General features: G+C 46.9%; 1 protein-coding gene across 2 annotated transcripts in view; it reads right to left on the bottom strand.

Annotated features, from left to right (window-relative positions):
* The window catches only part of SNTB2 (syntrophin beta 2), a 36,520-nt gene extending 16,172 nt beyond the window's left edge, over window positions 1–20,348 (bottom strand). For both annotated transcript variants that reach the window (XM_081872394.1, XM_081872395.1), the window contains exons 1-2: window positions 19,647–20,348; window positions 529–742 (exon numbers count right to left, since the gene is read on the bottom strand). In XM_081872394.1, the coding sequence (XP_081728520.1) occupies window positions 529–742; window positions 19,647–20,268 (836 nt within the window). In that variant the 5' untranslated portion in view covers window positions 20,269–20,348. The remainder of the gene's footprint in view (window positions 1–528; window positions 743–19,646) is intronic.
* Window positions 20,349–21,294: the final 946 nt, after the last annotated feature.

Here is a 21,294-nt window from a genome sequence, read left to right as displayed (position 1 = left end):
GTCCTCCTGCCTGTCCCCAGTGGGGACAGGATCGCTGGACAGCGAAGGGGTGCAGCTTTTCCTCTGCCACTGTGGCACTAAGGAGAAGCTGCATCAGTCCAAGTTCTTCTTCTTGGCCACATAGGGGCGTCTCCTCTATGGAAATCTGGCTGCCCAACCTGCAGGCCCCCACCCTGTCCCTTGACTCCTACGCATAGCCCTCCTTGCTTGTAAAACAGAAACCAGAATACTCAACATTTCTGGAAATCTGCATAATCCATCCCGAGCAGCACAGCACACTTGTTTTTCTTGGCAAAAAGAGCAGCGAGCACTCAGCCTTGCTCATTATTCTCAGGGTATGGCTGTGGTGCTGAGCAGTGTGGGATATTAGGAAAACCAGGCCTGGGAAGTCATGAGTGTTTGGGTCTCCCTCCAACTCATGCCACTGGCTCTTCATGAAACCAAAACGAAAAGGAAAAACAAAACTTCAGCACCACCATTGCAATTTGAGACGCCTCCCCCCCCTCCTCCTCTTTCATCTGGGCTCACCTGTTCTCCAGATCCGGCATGCACAGGTTCCTTGCAGCGTAGCACATCTTCAAAGGGATCACCTTACGGTCCTTGGCAGCGCCATGGTGCTTTGGGGAGCCAGAATCCTCACTGCCGCTAAGGCTGGGCGACTGCGGAGCTACCCCATCCCAAGGCAAATCCGACACCAGCGACGGCTTCTTGATATAAGGGCTGGCTTCCCGCATATACTTCACTAGGAGCAAACAAACAAAAGATCCAAAGGCAAAGTGAGCTGGCTTATATGGAGAGTGGAGGAGTCCCTACAGCAGCAATGTTGAGGGTCGCTCAAGAACCTGAGCATCATCCATAAAATGCACGTGGGGCAAAGAGGGAGAAACAGCAGCCCAGCAGCCCACAGTCAGGGTGGTGGGTTAGAATGGGATGCCCTTCTACCACCTGGCCTGTTGATGGGCCTCAGCTCTTGCCGGCTGGCCGGGGCCTTTCCAGCAGCTCATTTCCTTTTACTGTTTTGTCTACAGGCTCCTTGGGAAAAGTGGCAAACACGTTTATTCCACAGGAAAAGGTGTACAGATGGAATAGGATGAGTCACAGGAAAGCTCTCCTTCAACTGCCAACACAGAGGAGATGGGAACAGCTTGTCTCTGGCCCAACAAAGGTCAGAGCTCTCCAAACTCTGAAGGGCCCAGGCAGGCAAAGAGCTGGGAAGCTCAAGCATGGATGAGGACTATCAAAAAGGAGAAACAGGTGGAAGATGCCTCCACTCTGGAATTATTTATTTCTTAGATTTATTATAACCCCAGCTATCCTGCAAGAAGCTGAGAGTGGCACGTACATGGATGGGGCTACCCCACGCCCCCTTTATCCCAGCAGCTTATGAGATGGGCTAAGCTGGAGGTGTGTGACTGGCATAAGGTTGCCCAGTTCCCTCCTCCCATCCACTGTGTTCAGCACTCTGCCCACTACAGCACGCTTGCTTGCACGAGATTCTTAGGTAGAGGAAGGATCTAGCAATATCAGCTAATCAATCTTTTGGTTAAGTTCTCAGATCCGCCATTAGAATACCATCAAACACATATAATTTTACAGTTTACAGGCAAAAGACTTTATCTAGCAATATCTGAACAGCCAGGAAGTTGCAAGCAACACACAAAGTAGGTGCCCTGGCCAAGGGATTGTTACCCAAGTCAGTATTTTATTTTATTTATTTATGTATTATCCCCACCTTTCCTCCATGAAGCTCAAGGTGGCATACGGGGTTCTTCCCCCTTCCCATTTTATCTCCTACAACAGGCATAGGCAAACTCCGGCCCTCCAGATGTTTGGGACTACAATTCCCATCATCCCTGACCACTAGTCCTGTTAGCTAGGGATGATGGGAATTGTAGTCCCAAACATCTGGAGGGCCGGAGTTTGCTTATGCCTGCCCTACAACAACCCTATGAAGCAGGTTAGGTCAAGCAACAGCAATTGGCCCAGTGTCACCCAAAGAGTTTCGCAGGTGAGTGGGAACCTGAGCCCTGGTCTCCAAGGTCCAAAACTCTAATCACCACACAACATTGGCTCTCTAAGAGATTTACTTGGCCCGTATGAAGATCAATCCTGCAACCTTGGCATTATTAGCAGCATGTTCTAACCAACTGAACTAACTAAGCACTAAGAATCTACACGGAACATATTCTCACACTACTGAGAAGTTTCCTGTGCTTTATGTTTAATGCAAAAGTCGATTAGGGCTGTGCAACATTCCTGGGGGAGGCCTGCCTACTTCAGGACCCCTCCTAAACCCACTGAAGAATCAGCCAGATGCAAAAGACTAACACAGCACTTGAATTTCCCCAGAAACAAATCTGAATACCAAATTGTCTGCTGCTTTCCAGAACACCTGGAGTGTCTGAGATGTTCCCTTCTTGTGCTAATCATTTCTGAGCATCAGCATTGCCCCCCCATGCAGACTTATACCTGCTTCTTGAAGGTGACAGGTAAGATGGGTTTGTGCTAGGTATAAGGACCGCATGCAGTGCTCTCACCAGGGGAGGCACGCTGCAGGGATGAGAGCTCTGCCCTTTTGCTTTCAGGAGCAGATTACAGCAAAAAGGCTTTGGGTTTCTAATCCCTGCTTGCAAGAACGTGCCCTTTCCTCAGTAACAAGGCCAGGATCTCCTAGCCCTAAGAAGCAAAGCTAGAAGCTGCAGCAAGACTCAGCAGGTGTGTGCCAGAGAGACAGCTGATGTTTTTAGACAGGGGTGGCGGCAAAGTCTGGCTTTCTCCACCAAATGCAGACCCAGACCACCCCACTACAAACATGGGCTCAAATGGTCTCTCTCTCTTTCATGCTGTGCATAGTTCTGTCCAGTGAGATTTAGCAGCACGATACGCTGAGGCAACCACTTTCCACTGAGTGGGGGAGTGGGGGGGGGGTTGTTACAGCTTCCACACCGGAAATTCAAAGTGAAGTTCAACACTGGCCATGAGTCATCTGCTAAGGAGGAAATGCAAAACAGTTGACTGATGGGGCTCTTGCAAACTATCTGCCTGCTTGCCAAAGGAAGGAGGCAGCAGCACAGGGTATCAACCGGTAAAAGCAGAGCCCTTGAAAGGCCGCCATCCTCTCAGCAGTGGGCATCCTACTCAAGGCTGAACCTTGGTCAGCTCTGTAAGGCATCCTCATTCTCCCAACTTGGTGCCCTCCTGGTGTTTTGGACTACAATTCCCATCAGCCCTAGCCAACGTAGCCATAGGATGCTGGGGCTGAGAGTCCAAAACATCTGGAAGGCACCAGGTTGGAAAAGGCTGCCCTACAGCATCGCTGCCATTAGGATCAGACACTGCCAGCTGCCTCTTCTGTGCAGGACGTTGTCTCTGGAGCAGCTGGTTCTATGTCCTGCTTCAGCAGGACTGAGAAACCATAGAACCACAGAATTGTAGAGTTGGAAGGGACCACGAGTGTCATCAGGTCCAACTCCCTGCAATGCAGGATGTGGAGCTCAAATGCACCATCCTGAAATTAAGAGTCTCACGGTCTACTAACTGATCTATCCCAGGAATCAGGAACACCCCCCCCCCAAAGAGCTTGAAACACGAGATCCTGTTTTATGTTAAAGAAGTTAAAATGAAGAGAGCATCTTCTACCAACTGTAGGCAAGAGCAACAGAGAGCAATGCCTGGCCTCCCTTCCACCCACAATTTCCTTCAGTACTGAACCATCCATTCACACTACCGCTGATGTGCTGGAACAAAACCTGTCCAGGCCACCAGGCTATACTGCAAGGGAAGAAGATTCTGGTGGAGCTGATTCCAACCATTCATCCCAAAGTCAAAACATGGGCCATTCGCCACAGCCACAAGGCTTTCAGCAGCTGGTTCCCAGAAACCACTAATTCTCTATTACAGTACAATGTGATTACCCACTCTGGACAAGTTCTGCTTGTATTAGTGCTCTTTTCAACTTAGGAATTTGCCTAATATACCAAGAGGTGGCAAGATTTAGGGTGGTATTCAATTAAGTCTTGCTCAGAGTAGACACACTGAAATTAAGCAGCTTGAATTAGCCATGTCCAGTAACTTCAATGGGTCTATGAGGAGTGTTGTCATGCCACCCCCATCCCAAGCAATGTCACTTGCTCCATTTGGCAGAAATTCTTCGGGGCTCCAGCCACTGGAGATTTGAGGAGCTGAACCCAGGACGTCCCACCATTGAGCTGCAGCCCAGCTTCTGCTACAAGAGCCGACTGCATTCTCTTCTGAAACTGCAAGGGATCCACTGTGCCCCATCCAAGTACACAGGCCAGATTCCCCAACTCACCTACACCATTGTGCATGTGAGGCTGACATGAAGAGCCCCCCAAATCCCACTTTTTTGATTACAACTCCCATCACCCCAGGTCAGCCAGCACAGCATAGTGGTACCTCGTATCATATACCGTCCCCCTTACGAATCCTGCAGGTTACGCGCTCTGCTAACTTGGAAGTAGATGCCCCTTGTTGCGACCTTTGCCCCGGGATGCAAGCGGAAGTTGCGCTCCGGTGGCGCGGCAACAGTGGGAGGCGCCATTAGAGAAAGCGTGCCTCATGGTACGAGCCGTTTCCTGTTACGAACAGAGCTCCAGAACGGATTAAGTACGTAACACGAGGTACCACTGTACAGAAAACTGGGGACACACACTTCTCTTGAGGATCACAGCATATCATCCTAACAGAGTGCCCTGCAAAGTTATTTCATGGACATTTTATGGTGCCTCGACTTTTCAGCATCACAACTGAAAGTCACTCTGATGTGGAGAGAAGCACAGGGTATCCCAGCAGGATCTGCTTGTGTACTCTGGGGCAGCAGGTGTTGTCCAGCACTGTCCTCCTCAACAACCGTGCTGGCAAGACACCTGTCAAGAGAAAGCAGCACAGCAGACTCTGGTGGGAGGAAGGGAAAGCAACCTGCTTACGTTCTAGGGCAGCCTTTGCCAACCTGGTGCCCTCTAGATGTTTTGGACTGCTGCTGCCATCTGCCACAGCCAACAGGTTGGCAAAGACTGCTCTAGAAAGTGGAGTACCCCACCCCACCCATGTCATTCACTCTCCACTCCTGCCCTGTTAGGGCTAGTTAGTTAGTTAGTTAGTTAGTTAAATTTACATCCCGCCCTATATCTGGTCTCAGGGCGGTTCAGCTCACATTGCTGGAAGGACAGGAAAGGAAGTGAATGAATCCGGGTCAACACTCTGGGGCTCTCTTTGCAGTCACTGCAGGATGCCTGATCAAAGATTTATTGGCTAAACTTCTCCAGGAGCAGCAGAGAAAACAAAAGCTTCTTTCCAAGGCCAGAGGATGGACAACAGAAAAACAATCCTCGGGCAGGCAGGCAGGCATTTAGCTCTCACAAATTAGTCAATATTCACTTTAATATATGAGAGCTTGTTGCTGTCTTTCGTGGCTTTTCTGGAAAGGAAATCTCTCCCCTATCTCCATGATGTCTAGAGGGAACCTGGAATGGGCCCCGCACAGGAATAGAGGTCCACACACCACACCCTCTTTGCAAAAACAATGTCATTAAATCAGCCTCTCCCAACTGGTGCCCTCCAGAAGATTTGGATGACAACTCCCATCAGGCCCATTTAGCACAGCATGACCGTGGTACCTGGGACTGATGGGAGTTGTAGTCCATAACATTAGAAGGGTGCCAGATTGGGGGAGATTGCATTAAATGATAAAAGGGGATCACAGCACAATGAAAAAGAAGGACCAGCAAACCAGTTCCATACAAAATAAAAAGAGAAGCTCACAAGGGGATCCTGTGAAAAGTAGCTGTTATTTTGAAAAGGACTCCAGATTGCTATATTGTTATGCCGAATGCATTTTTGAATGTATCAACTTTTCATCAGAAGCATCTAAAAAAACTGCTAAAAATAATTCAGATCTGCACAAAAATGTATTATCTTAAGACTGTATGTGAGCATATTCCACCAAGACATTTTGATGTATAAGAAGAGTGCCTTGGGGACATATTTAACACACAATATATTAAATAGTATTGGAAGAAAACTCTCCAAACCTCCAAACCCCACTATTCCATGAATTTTTATGGTGATAAATTTAACAAGAAGAATATTCCGCTCCATAAACGGAATCCTCTGAACAACCAAATATGCATATCATGGAAAGAAAAGCCACTTTTAATTATCAATAAAAATTAAATTATTTTGGGGAAAGCAAAGGTTCTATTAAAAATTTCCTTAGTAAAGAGATCAGTCACCTTTTCCCTCCCGAGTCCATACGGACACACAGGTAACATAAGCCGGGAAGAGGTTGTTTCATTCAAGCAGAGGAAGGCGGCAGGTGGAATGCACAGACCATCGGAGGGGAAGAGGCAGAGCCTGGGTTGACCTATGGCCAGTCACTGAGATGCTGCTGCCAACACAGGAAGCTGCCCAAACTGGCTGGGTAGCACCTTGGCACCCCACATTCTGCCCCTCCCTCCACATCAAACAACTTTTTTGGTCGGCCTCCAGTACAAATCCAGCAAAAGGAAATGCCACCTTCATTTTTGCTCTTGCAAATGTAAAGTGATCCCTAATAAAGTATGAGAACAAGTTTGGCATAACAGGGATCGGCTTGCAGTTTGAATGAGGTCTGACCTATCTAGGCGGTGGAAGGAAGTGGCTCCATTTCTCAGCTGTACAAGACTGGTGGGCTGGCCCAAATCCTTCCCCCTTCAGAACACCCAAGACATGCTAAAGGGCAAAAGCTTGAAACATAAGCCAACTCTGCAGAGGCAGAACACACAAGGGCAGGGCAAGTAATTTGTCCATCTAGCCCAACACTGCCTACACTGACCAGCAGGTGCCCCGCCAGGGTTTTTTCCCTTCACCTGCTGCTTTTAAACCGGACGTGTTGGGGACTGATCCCAGCACTTCTGCAGATGCTTTATCACTCGACTACAGCCTCCTCATGCAGCAGATAGTTAAAACTATGGAATTTGCTCCCACAAGAGGCAGCGATGGCCTCCAAATTTAAAAGAGGGTCAGACAAGTTTACAGGATGGGTATAGTTTACTTCCCCTGTCAGAAGCATTATATCCCTGAATTCCAGTTGCTGGCAATCACAAATGGGGAAAGTGCTGCTGTTGTGTTCAGGGCCTGCTTGTGAGCTTCCCATGGGGGCATCTGGCTGGTCACTGAGGATGCCAGACTAGATGGGCTCCTTTGGCCCGATTCAGCTATTGTTATGTTTTTAGCTAGAGTACTGCTAAAGGTTGGAGAGGGAAGGTGGTATTTAACTCCTACAAAAATAGCAAAAATGTATAGGACAAGTTCAAATATCTGCTGGAAATGTAAAGAAAAAGTAGGTATGTTTTATCACATGTGGACTTGTAAGGTGCTAAAAGCTTTCTGGGAGATGATATATAACGAAATAGGAATTTTTTTAAAAAAATAACTTTTGTTTAAAAAAACGAGAAGCTTTCTTATTAGGAATTACAGGTACCGACATCCCAAAGGAGCAGAAAAGACTTTTTAGGTATGGAACAGCCGCCCGGATGTTACTAGCCCAGAGATGGAAAGAAGACAAGGTCCTACCAGAGAGGAATGGCAAACCAAGCTGATGGACTATGCTGAAATGACAAAACTAACTGGAAAACTCAGAAACCAAGAGGACAAAAACTTTATAAAAGAATGCGGAAAATCTACAAGTTATATAGGAGAACACTGTAAGCAGATGGAAACATTGGCAGGATTTTGATTTCACTTGTAGTGTAATAATTACCATGGATAATATGGATTGATAATAGAATTTGGAAGAATATGCAGTTTTAAATGTTTAATATGGGACCTCATGGAAGGGGTGGGGGGAGGTCCTGAGATTCGGAATAATCTCTGTTTATGGATATATATTGGGGGTTTTTAATATATAACTTTCTATTTGTAAAATCAAATAAAAATATTTCCGAAAAAAGCAAAAAAGCAGAGCTTTTAATTGTACACTATATGTGGTTATATATATATATATAGTTGGAGGGGAAATAATATCCAATGCCGCTCACTGTCAATGCTCCTTGTGAAAAGACTCTTCTTATGTTCTTATGCAGCATATATATATTTAGTGGATTTGTGGGTGCTGATGATACCATTCATCCTCCCTTGAAACCGCTGTACAGAAATACCTTAAGGCCATGGAAAATGCCAGGAAGTACTGAGATGAGATCTGTAGTACTTCTGGCAGACTCTGATCTAACTGTGCCTGCTTGACACCTTCATCTTAATACAGTGTCCAACTAGAGGGTTTTGGGTTTCCATGCCAGATGCAGCCTTTGCCTCCACCCTCACCCACCCAGCCCATCAGCTGCCTTCCTGTTTTTCTTGCTCACTCCTTTGCTGCATTTTAGTCGGTCCAAATAAAGGGCCAACTGATTCCACCGTGGCTTTTTGATTTGTTTTGCAGAAATGTTCACTGCATGGTGCTGCCATCACAGCACCACCACCCCTTCTTCTCTAGTTGCAAGCAGAATCTGAACTATCCAGTAGTGAGATGCTTCACAACCCTTGCAGAATTCCTTTTCAGGTCAGGATGCAATCTTCCAAAGTAGTGTTCCCCAACCTGGTGCCCTTGAAATGTTTGGACTACAGCTTCCATTAGCTGCAGCGAAGGCGGCAAAGGGTTCTACAGAAAGTAAATTAAACAGACTGTATACTGAAGTGCAGGAGGATTTAGTAACCTCCACAATCCACACAACAAGTGCCAGGTCCAGCCCTTTCCAGGGATGTTAGTCATCCCAATGCCTTTGGTTTGTGCTGCTAGGCCAAGCTAGGCGTTTTATAAAAAAAGTTCATACACAAGTGCTATAAAGGGCCAAACCAGCTGGTCCAAATGACAGTCCTGTTAAACAAGAAGTCAAAGAGGTGACCATTTAATGTACATACACATCTGTCTCTATTTTGGAAATGCAGCTTGCAAGATCTCAAAGGAAGACAACCTGTGTTCCAGCAGAGAGGAGGTGCCTTCCCTCTCTTCCTGCCTCCAGTGAGCCTCTGAAAAGCCCAGATGTTTCAGGTCTCTCAATTCTAAACAGCCACAGTGCCAAGTCCAAAGAAATTTTTAGCCCTAAAAGGCAAGAAAGCAGAGGAAACATTAAAGACACAGTCTCCTGAGTAGTCCTGGTTTCGGCAGGGTGTGGAGGAACTCTCCTCCTGCAACACTCTTCACCAGCAAATTCAGAACAAGCAGATTTTATGCCAGAAATACAGCTGAATCCACAACAGCCAGCTGCCTGCTCTGGAGTGCTTGCTCTTGAGTCAAACAGCAGACAAGCCCACAGTCCAACTGCAGCATCCAATATACTCTTTAGGGAAAGTTATGAAACTAATTTCAGCCTGCCTGGGAACACCCATCAGCTCACAATAAATTAAGACGGGGGGGGGGGGAGCAAACAGCAGGCAGCAAAAGACAACACAACTGTTTATGTCCGGTTAGTGGCAATTCAAAGGAGCCATAAATGTCTCATTCACTCCGAAGTCTCTTCCAGCAAAGCTCATGAAAGCCCCATTAAACAGCAGCTAAGTATGCCACGCTCTTTCCAGGCCCGCCTGGGCACAATAGACAATGTGCGCAACTAACGGAAAACAGGCCGCGGCCACATTCGGAGACCGTGAAGCAGAATCATTGGCTTTGTTTCGAGGTGGAGGGTTTTGGCTCCAGCACAGACTTTCCCACCGTCTTTGCAAGAGGGAGGTGGCCTGTTTGCCCAGCTGCCTCCCCTTCTCCCTGGCTCTTGCTCCCAACCTTTTGGGTGATGCCAGCTTGCTTATGAGGACCATGCAGCCCCCACTGAGGGGCCCATTCAGCGCCTTCATAATGCAAGGAGAATGTCAGTTGCTTTAAGGAGGGCACGGGACACACTTGGAACCAAGCCCCTTCTCCCCTTGCAGAAGCACAAAGGCTTCCTCTTCTAGGAGCCCAAACAGGAGTGCTGCACAGAAGCCAGCAGCAAATCCTCCAGACTTTTAACCATGGAGTGTTAATGCTTTAATGGAGCTGCAAGGGCTCCAATGACAATTGAGAATGTGCATCTTGAACCTTCTGTCTGTGCCATGTTGTTTTCTGAGATAGCACCCCTCTCCCATCTCCATAAAAAGCTATGCACCACTGGGAGTGTGGCGGTGGGATGTACCTATATCAGAGCACCGCAGCAATAAAACTGCTAGCACATTTGCAAAGCTAAGCAGGGTCTGTCTGGTATGGTTTTCATGTCTGAATTTCATCCCAGCAGACCTCAAAACAGCTTGTGGGGGGGAAAGAAAGGTCCACACCCGGTGTATTTAAACTAATAATTTTAAAAACTAAGACCCAAAACACCAGGAGATTCTCCCCTTCTACCTTACATCTGTTTGGGCCCCTGGGCTCTACATGACAACTTTCTGCAAAGTCTCAAGTCCTATCCATTGCTCTCAGCAGCCTCCCAGCTAGAAGACTATGTGTGAGAAGAGGATGCTCAAGCATCGTATAGTTATGGACCACCATTTCTACACCCACACCCACCTTAATCAAGTTTTGGAAACATGCTCTGCAGCCAAGCTGTAGCCACATCCCCATATCTCTCCCCAGTGTGATACTAGGAGAGCTCACGGTGGGCAAAGATGTTAGAAGGAAGCTTGACAGGAAGAACACTGTGCCCACTCAGCGCCTGGCATTTGGTTGCTCTGCTAAATCATGCAGCTCGTGCCCAAGGGTGTATTAAAGGGTAATCCTCATGCAGCTGCTGGCTTGCCTTTCCTATCTATCTTGGCATTTAATGTCCCACGGGGCAGGCAGCGAGATATACATTCGACAGAGGCAAGCCAATGACAGAAGTCAGTATGTCAAGAAGGAAGAGTCAGGGGGGGGAAAGGAAGCCTGATCTGGTTAACCTGAGCTTCACCAATCCCCAGCACACAGTTCTCTTTGGTCAAACAGCTTAGCAGCCAGGGCAAGGCTGGAGAGAGCCTCAGCAGGGAGACCGAGTGTTTAATATTAGCCTCCTGGAGGCAGAGGGCTTATCCCAGGATTACACTCATCCCCCTCCACCTTTAATCTGCTCCTCTCCTTTTCTGAGGATGGGTGGCTGAATGCAAACTAGGGAACAAGGATGGGGGAGAGGGAAGAGGGAAGAGGGAAGTCCATTTCCTCTGTGCACAATTCCAACTTGAGTAGAAAGCAGTGCTGCCTCAGCAGTTAAAATGAGCTACACAGCTGGCTACCAGATGTGGACCAACTAGCACACTGGTTCAGAAGTTGCTTTCTAACAAGGTCACAAAGTTAAATGTTCCCCTCTTCACCAAAGCTGAAATGCTCCATGCCAGAGCAAAGACTCCAGAGGCAGGCGACTGATAGTTTCAGGAAATGGTTGCAGGAACAGCTGACCAACTTTTCAAGCAGCAGCAAAAAATAGCCCGAGAAGGACATCCCATTGTGAAGTGCAATAGCTGAAGAGTGTTATTCCACCCACCCAGAGGGCGGGGGTGGGGGGTGGGGGTGGGAAGGAACCTTGGGAATGAAAAGTGCAAACTGATTATTCCGTGCCAGAAGGCAAAATATGTAAATATCACAAGAGATTAAGAGCTGGGAGCTTAAAGTAGCCTCCAGAGAGTGGCTGTATTTAGGGTCAAGAGGCAAGGAGGGTTTGGAAAAATAACAAGACAAGCATGCTGGAGGGATGGCCAGAGGACACAGAGTTGGACTTCTGAAATCTAATTAACCCAGGATGTATTTGAGAAAGTTAGTGGAGAGCAAGGCAGTGCTGAGGAAGATGGAAAAGGCCCTGGAGGAAATTCTGAACAGGATAAAGGTAGATCCAGGGTGCTGTTATTTTGTCTAACCAATGAAGCCTTAGTCCCAGCTAGTGCTCTGCCCAACCCAACCCTTTGGTTCTATTTGCATAGGATGAAGACCAGATGCTTCTATGGAGCATAAAAGGGAGAAAGGAGCTGGAGGGGTTCTGGCGATAGCTTAGAACAGGGGTCAGCAACCTTTTTCAGTCATGGGCCGGTCCACCGTCCTTCAGACCATGTGGTGGGCCAGACTATATTTTGAAAAAAATATAAACGAATTCCTACGCCCCACAAATAACCCAGAGATGCATCTTTAAATAAAAGGACACATTCTACTCATGTAAAAACACACTGATTCCCAGACCGTCCGTGGGCCAGATTGAGAAGGCGATTGGGCTGCATCCGGCCCACAGGCCTTAGGTTGCCTACCCCGGCTTAGAAAAAGCCTCCAAGATGTAATTAAAGACTTAAAGAGGGGAAAAGCTCCGGGTCCCGATGGTTTTACTGCAGGTTATTATAAAGAGATGAAACCCATTTTGGTGGGACCTCTAAAAGAAACTATAGACAATATTCTAAGGAAAGGAGAACTCCCTGAGACCTGGAAAGAGGCATTTATTACATTCATCCCCAAGCAAGATGCAGATCTAACCCAGGTCAAAAATTATAGACCAATCTCACTGTTGAACATAGATTACAAAATATTCGCAGGGATTCTGGCAAAAAGGTTGAAAAGGTTGTTATCAGAAATTATTCATAGGGACCAAGCAGGATTCCTGCCAGGTCGGCAGATGAGAGATAACACAAGAATTATAATTGACATGTTAGAATACCTATCTGCCAGAATTGACAAACAGGTTATAATGATGTTTGTAGATGCCGAGAAGGCATTTGATAATGTTATTTGGGACTTCATGCTGAAAAATATGGAATATATGGAGGTGGGAAATGATTTCTTTAATGGAGTGAAAGCCATATATACAGATCAGAAAGCGAAGCTGATTATCAATAATATAGTAACAGAAGAGATAAAGATACAAAGAGGAACAAGACAGGGTTGTCCACTCTCCCCGCTTTTGTTTATATTGACCTTGGAAGTTCTATTAAATTCTGTAAGACAGAATCAAAGAATAAAAGGAGTGCAAATTGGAAAGAATGAATATAAGATCAAAGCCTTCGCAGATGATGTAGTAATAATGACAGAAGAACCAACAATTGCGACAGGAGAAATATTAAAAGAACTAGATCAGTTTGGAGAGGTAGCAGGGTTCAAAATAAATAAGTATAAAACAAAAATAATAAGTAAAAATTTGGATCAGAAATCAACAGAAACAATTCAACAGCAAACGCAAATAGAGGTGGTTAATAAAGTGAAATATCTAGGCATCTGGATAACACCTAAGAATATAGATTTATTTAAAAACAATTATGAACCGGCGTGGAGGGGAATAAAAAGAGATCTGGAAATTTGGAGAAGGCTGAAATTGTCATTCTGGGGAAGGATCAACACGATCAAGATGAATGTGCTTCCAAGATTGATGTTTTTGTTCCAATCCATCCCTATAATTAAAGGTAGCCGAATCTTCAAAGAATGGCAGCGAGTGCTCTCGAGATATATCTGGCAGGGAAAGAAACCTAGGATACAGTTTAAATTACTAACAGATATAAAGGAAAGAGGGGGTTTCGCTTTGCCGGATATAAAGTTATACTATGAGGCGGTTTGCTTATGTTGGGTCAAAGATTGGGTAAAGTTAGAGAACAGAGAACTACTTGACCTGGAGGGCCATGACAACAATTTCGGTTGGCATGCCTATTTATGGCGGGATAAATGGAAAATATATAAGGGTTTTAGGAACCATATCTTTAGAGGGCCACTAATTGAAACATGGGAAAAATATAAAAATTTGCTGGAACCGAAAACACCACATTGGCTTTCGCCTTTGGAAGTCATGTGTGTGAAGACTACCAATATGAGAAGCAACTGGGCAACATATAATCAGTTAATAATCAAAGAGGAGGGGAATTGGAAGATACGTCCATACGACCAGGTCAAAGAATATGTTTATGATTGGCTACACCATCTCCAGGTGAATCAAATGTTCAGAAAGGACTTTAAGGAAAGAGGCTATGGAGAGAAGGAATCTAAGTTTCAAACAGAGATTATAAATAAAGAAGAGAAAATTATATCGAAAATGTATAGGATATTGCTAGATTGGAATCTAGGAGATGAGGAAGTGAAGTGTGTGATGATCCGCTGGGCAAAGGATGTAGGACATAATATACTATTTGAAGATTGGGAGAAACTCTGGAAGGAAGGACTTAGTTTCACGGCATGTATAACGATAAAAGAAAACGTAATGAAGATGTTTTACAGGTGGTATTTAACACCTGTGAAACTATCGAAAATGTATAAGGTGAATAACAAGTGTTGGAAGTGTAAGGTTAGTGTGGGCTCCTTCTACCATATGTGGTGGGAGTGTGGAAGAGTGAAACAGTTCTGGGAAAAGATTTATACGGAATTAAAGAAGATCCTAAAATATACGTTTTCAAAGAAAGCAGAAATCTGTTTATTAGGTATATTAGGTCATGAGATAAGAAAAGAAGACTGTAAATTAGTATATTATGCAGTTGCAGCGGCAAGAGTAATGTTGGCCCAGATGTGGAAAAAGCAGGAAACTCCAACGGTGGAGGAGTGGAGATCAAAGCTGGTAGATTATATGGAATTGGATAGACTCACAGGTAAAGTAAGATATACAAAAAACCAAAAGTTCACCAAGGATTGGGGAAAATATGTAGATTATCTGGAATTCATTAACCAAGGGAAAATAACGCTAAAGGGATACAGAGACGCACTGTGAAAAAATAAGAGTTATTGTCGAAAGATAATAGGAGATTAAATAATTTAGGAGGAAAATATAAACTAAGAAATGTACATGAAGAGATATAATGACAATATAGACTAAGAAATGTGTAACTTAAAGTATTACTTCGAACGATTTTGGGAGTAGCTAAAGGAAGTCTAGAAAGCAAAGACCAAGATATGTGGTGGATGTAAATATTTAGTTTATGTATATATATATATTTTTCTTTTTTATCTATTTTACTTTGTCTCTTATATTGTATTGTACTTTTATTCTTTTCTGTCTGTATGTGTGTATATATACATTTTCCTTTTCTTTCTTTTTTTATGAAGCAAAGCAATAAAAATCAATATGGGAAAAAAAAAAAAAATAGAAAAAGCCTCCATTGCTGATGCTGGATGCCAGACACTGGTCTGGGAGCCCTGGAGGTAATTTCTAAGTAGGGACAATAGCGAAGCCTCTACAAACCTGGTGCCTTCCAAATAGACTACAACTCCCAGCAGCCCCAGCATACGGTTATGATGGCTGAGGCTAAAGGGAATTGTAGTCCCAAAAAACTGGAGGGCGCCAGGTTGGAGATAGCTGGATGAGCTTTAGCTGAGGAAGCCACTTTTCTTTCCAAGTCAGTTCTGGGACAAGGACAGAAGCTGAGGGACTGTTTGTTCCAAGCTCCCCCACCCCAAAAAGATAACAGCCCATAACTAACCCTTTGCTCCCAGGAGAACGCTAAGCTCGACTCATATCCACTCATCAAGAGAGAAGGGAAAGCTGCATTTGACTCAGCAAAAGCCAAAGCAGCTGTTCAATCTGGCACCAGTAGGGCTAGGAGAGGAGAGCTGGGACACTGGTGGGTCAGGCTCCAACCTCACAGCACTTTTTGGCACAAGAAGACAAAGCCCCATCTCACAATCTCCTGCAGTCGCAGCTAGAGCATCCCTCCCACTTCAACCAGGCTTTATCCAACCATGTAAACACTGGTAGGCCAACCAACTTCCTTGTTGCAGTCACACCCTTCTTTTCCGAAATGGATTCTCAAATTTGGGATTGCCACAAGGTTAGAACTCTTGCCAGGTTTTTAGCTGTCCGGTCCCTCCTACATCCGGAGGTATTTTTAAATAGCTCTCAGGAGCTTCAAGTGTCACTTAAGGGTGACACAAAGTTCCTGGCCAAAGCAGTATCTATATGCTTCCTTTCTGGGAGGCAAAACCCGCTGAGAATCTCTGCCCCACAGGCTGAATGTGGCCCTTCCTAGGTCATGCCCCCACACTAGCACTGCTCTGTGCCCTTAAGAGCCTTTGCCTGGCTGGAAACTGGACCTCAGGCTCCAAAAACTAAGCACTATCAGTGCTGGAAAGCAATGCAGATCCTTTTCATCTGGCTGGATGCTGGTAGAGCTTGTGGGTTACAACCAGAAAGTAATTATATGTTTGTGGCCTAGGGTATAGCTCAGGCATAGGCAAACTTGGCCCTCTATATGTTTTGGGACTACAACTCCCAGCATCCCTAGCTAACAGGACCAGTGGTCAGGGATGATGGGAATCTGGAGGGCTGAGTTTGCCTATGCCTGCTGTAGCTGGTCCACTTCCCACAGCCTATAGGAACTCTATCTCAGTCTCTTTCAGCCATTTGGCAGCATCAACATAGACAGATTTTGCATGCCATGATTTTGGATAAGGTTTAAGATTTTCCTTTCTTCCTCCAATTTAATTTTAGCCTAGATGTTGTCAATTCTAATGAGGCTAAAATTAAGCAACGAGGAAAAGTCTCTGCTCGGAGAAGCCTTCTGAACATTTCCTGCAAAATTCTGCTTTTGCATATTCTCGGGGAAAGGAAACACACAGCATGGGGTATCTCTGGAAGAAACACAGCTTGTTCCAAGCCTACACACCTTTCAGCTGTGAAAATGGAAATGGCAGAAACACAGAAGTAGGAACACAGAAGCAGCTGAGGCCCAGGACCAGCACCATAAATGGATGGTGATGAGGCCCAAGCAGAGCTTTGAACTGGGACCAGAGCTCTAATCTCCTTACAGCCTCATCAGAAGCCATGTTTACTATGGAGCATTGGAGCTGTAAACCCGAATACAAACCTTGGTTTCAGTTAGTGGTTTCTCTGGAGAGTGCTAAACCACAAGCCCAGGTTCAGATGACACTGAAGTCAAACTGTGGCTCATCTTAGTACAGCAGCAAAACAACCAGACAGAAGCAAAATGATCGTAGGCTCCTCTCTGAAAGCCCACGCTTTGTTCATTTACACTAAGCCATGTTTGAGATAGTGTTATGTACAAACAGGATCAATGAGGTCCCTTCTATATATTTAAAGCAATATTACACCATTTTAAGCAGTCATAGCTTCCTCCAGAGAATCCTGGAAACTGTAGCTTGTTAAGAGCGTTGAGAGTTGGTAGGAGACCCCTATTCGCCTCACAGAGCTACGGTTGTCAAACGTTGCCTGAGAAGAGGGATTGTTAAACCACCCTGAGAACCACAAAAACAACAATATAGAACAAGTAGCAAAGCAAAATATCAAGAAATCAGAATTTTAGGCAACCCAGCAGCAATCAGTTTAAACCATAAGCCTGGGAGAAAAACTGATGTGTTTTAATCTGGTGCTTAACAATAGATAGCGTAGGGGCAGCTGGATGTATATGGGGAAGGAATTTCACATCTGCTGTGCCACAACGCAAAAGGCCCTGCTCCTCTAAAGGGACACATGTGGCCTGCTCACCTCCTTCACAAACCTGCAACATAGGTTAGGCTGAGGTCACCCATGGAGATTCAGGCATGAGAGGGAATTTAAAACTGGCTTTGCTCAGCCCAGGATGGACACCCAATCCCAGTGACATTTGCTAACCAACCCACACTAGTATACGTACTGTATATTCTGACCTCCATTGTGTGGTCTGAGGTCCCAGCCACAGACCAAACAAAAGGCGCAGGTGTACAGGGGCTGGATACAAGAAGTAAAACACACACCCTCCCCCACTGCTGAAAACCAAAGCTTGGGAACAACACTCACCTCCCACCAGTTTTTCCTTAACGAAGGGCACTTAAAAACACGACTGTTTACACTGGCACAGAAGGTGGCAGCAGCACTTCCCACTGACTGGCACAGTCAGTCATCTGCAAACCTTCTCCCCCTCCACTTCACATTTCCAAAATACACATTCCAAGTGACAGAATCACACCCCGGCATAAGCAGGGAGCCTGTGCTGTCATTTCTTCTTAACCACTAAGGCAGCATAATGATTAAAGACACTTTAAAAATATCCCCAAGTTTTCGTAACTGTATGCACTCAATCGACTTCCCCAAGAGCTCCCCCCGCCCCAGAAAGAACTTAACCTGAGGTTAAATTAACTGTACTATCGCATCAAAAAAGCACATAAATGACAGCCTGTCTACAGGTCTGACAAACCAGGCAGCTAAAATGATTATGGACGGGCATTCTCAACTGATGCTGCTTTCCAAACAAGCCTCTTTCAGAGTTTGACTATACTGCTTGCCAGCTGGAAGTCCACCATCTCTTCCCTTCAGGTTTTAAAAGCCTAGTTGCCCTGCATTCCTATGAAATCCAACCATTACTGCGCACTCACATTTCCTTCACACTGTCTTCCTAGAGTTAGCACACAGGCAAATTAATGGAGCAGATATTGCCAAGTATCACAAAAAAGCCACAACACTTGAAGAAATGACCAGTTGCCAATTCAGTAAAAGTGACTTTTTAAATGTTTTTAATTGCTGCTCTGCATTGAAAACTTTCATGTAACTATAGGCTGACTCTGGTAAACTAGCATAAAAATCCTTTTGACAAATAATTCATGTTTATAGAAAACTTACACCCTTAAAGTTAAAATAATCCACTACAATTTCTTTTAAAAGTTAAATTAATTCACCATCACCATTTGCTAATTGTAATTAAGTATCAGACTGGCTCTATTGCTTTTGTTCTATTAAAGTTATGCTTTAGAAATACTTGATGCATATTCGACTAGTTAACTGCCCAACCTTAATCATTATGAACTGTTAACTTCCATGAAGCTGCTGCCTTCCATGCTTCAGTTTCCAGTGACTGACCTCTTGGGCCACACTAATCCAAAAGTTTTCCAATAGTGCGTCATGTGCTAGTGTCAAGGGCAAAAAAAGGAAAGTGGGGACAAGTAGACCAGGGTTTTGCTATTTTATTTTAGCTCCTAACCAAATAGTCAGACAACCCCCAGGACCACACACAGTGCTCCAGGCTTTGCAAAGCAGCTCCACCCTTACTGGTTATGACTCCTGCAGAACCAGACTTGCAAACTGTTTCCACGCCTAGGGACCAAGTCTGGGCTCATGAATATAAAAGCGAGTGTCAAACGGATCAGTCCAAACAGGCCCATCCCACACTGAGAAAACACCTGCTTACACCAAGGGGCTTGCCAACAGAGAGAGTTGGATCATTTTGATGTCGGGACCAAGACAGATGAACCCAGGGACAATGTTCAGGGCAGGGAGTTGAGGCATGGAAAGAAACATTGCCTGGGCAAAGTTACCCGCGAAAGCCAGACTTGGAGAGTAGAGAACACCGTGGAGCTTGGGTGAGGGAAGAGTGAGCAGTGCAGGAAACGATTCTGGACAAGCTCCCAAGGAAGAATAGAAAAACTTTACTCCCAGGAAATCAGCTGTTCCCATCCACACCAAGTCTCAGACCCCCCCCTTTTAAAATGCTTGCACCCTGTCCCTTCAAGCAACTTAAAGAGTTCAGAATTGTGCCCATCTTGTGCTCCCAAGAACCCTGCGAGGTAGGCGCCAAATTTAAGCGAAAGCACAGGTACTTCCCCAAGCGAGCTTCGAGGGCTCACTAACCACCCGCCCCCCGCCTTGTTTATTTTGGGTCCCATCCCCGGCCTCGAGGAACAGGAAGCAGCGGGTGGCACCAAAAGCAGCAGCAGCGGCGGCAGCGGCGCCACCCCCTGAGCGCGTGCAGAGCGCATCCCACCAGAATCCCTCGCCTACCTTCCAGGAGGACCTCCCTGCCGGCCCGCTTGAGCGCCTGCACGGCCTGATCGTGGGTGGCGTCGCGGAGGTCGGTGCCGTTGACGGAGAGAATGGCGTCTCCCAGGCGGAGGGCGCCGCAGCGCTCGGCGGCCAGCCCCGGGAAGATGCGCGAGATGAGGACGGGCATGCGGTTCTCGCGGCCGCCCTTGATGCTAATGCCCAGCCCGCCTGCCTCTGCCTTCACTACCCGCACCCGGCGCACCCCGCTCGGAGGGGAGCCCGGAGGCGACGAGGAGGAGCAGGACGCGCCACCGGGCAGCCCCGGCGGAGGGGAGAAGGGCCGGCCGGGAGGCGAGGAAGGCGGGTGGCCGGACGCCGAGGGGGGCATCTCCGGGCTGCCGCTGCCCGCTGCGCTCCGCCCGCCCGGGCTGCCCGCGGGGCTCCGCGCTCGGGATGCTGCCGCTGCTGCAGCCGCGACGGGGCTCCCCCACTCGGCGCCGTTGGGCAGCCCGTTGACGGGCTCCGGGTCGGAGCTGAGCACCAGCGTCTCCCCGCTCAGCTCGGCAAGCGCCCGCACCCAGCGCTCACGCACCAGCACCTCCACCAGCCCCGCCTTGCAGGCGCGCGTCCACACTGCCATGGCCGGACCGGAGTCGCGCCGGACTCACGCCGTAGCAGCAGCGGCTGGAAGAGCCGCAACTCCAGCAGTGAGGAGGAGGAGGAGAATGGGCCGCGCGCGCCCGCCGCCCGCCCCCTATAAGGAGGCGGATTGGGAACCCCGGGAGACCCCGCCTCTCCCCGCCCAAAGGGGCGAGGCCGGGCGGTGTGAGCGCGGCTGCGGCAAAGCGGATTTGGTGGAAGCGGGAGGCGGAGCTCCGCCCCCCCCCCTCCACACACCATAGAGATAAATAAAAAGTTAGAGTGACGACACCCCTGGTCGGGATAGGGGAATATCGGGGTTCGCATTTAGAGAAGAGACTTTTTTAAAGTTCAGTTAAAAATTAAGGACGAAATCCAGTAGCTCGACAAAACAACAGCAGCAGCAAAACCATAATCTTTTAGTTTTAAAACATAAAAAGCCCTACCAGTGACATAGTCCTAAAGTAAGTCCAGCTCTTTATTAATAGTGGCACCATGTATTATAAACACCGCATTGTAGGTTGGCGGGTGCATGTATCGGATACGACAGCCCCGCAGTGTAGTCTAGAGAAAAGACTGCAGATTAGAGGTGAAGGCGAGTTGAGGTTGGTTCGGATTTTTGCCAGAACTCTCCATTGCTGGGGGACTCCTTGATTTGCTGCTCCTGGGCTAAAGTCGTGGTTTTCTACATGGCTCTCACTTCAGGTGGGGGAGACAAACTTCCTAAAAGTTCCGGAAGCGAAGACCTGTGTTTCCTTCTACCTCGAAGTCTAAGCCGATTTTCAGCCACGGAGAGATAGAGGGCGTGGCCCAGACCCAAACTCCGAGGAGAGTGACGTTGGGTGGCTGCGCCCGCCTGGCGCTTGGCGGGGGAGGGGGGAGGGAGGATGCGGAGGAGTGAGTAGTTCGTCGACGATTGCTCTGGATTTAGTTACTCCGAATTAATACGAAGCTAATCCTGGCCATCCTGCGCAGGCGAGGAAAATATTTGTCTCACCCTCCATTCACTTTCCAATGCTCACTTTCA

The sequence above is a fragment of the Podarcis erhardii genome (assembly GCF_964252035.2).
Source record: "Podarcis erhardii genome assembly, chromosome: 7".
NCBI lineage: Eukaryota > Metazoa > Chordata > Lepidosauria > Squamata > Lacertidae > Podarcis > Podarcis erhardii.
Note: the sequence above shows the minus strand (reverse complement) of the source record. Positions and strands in the feature narration are given on the sequence as shown.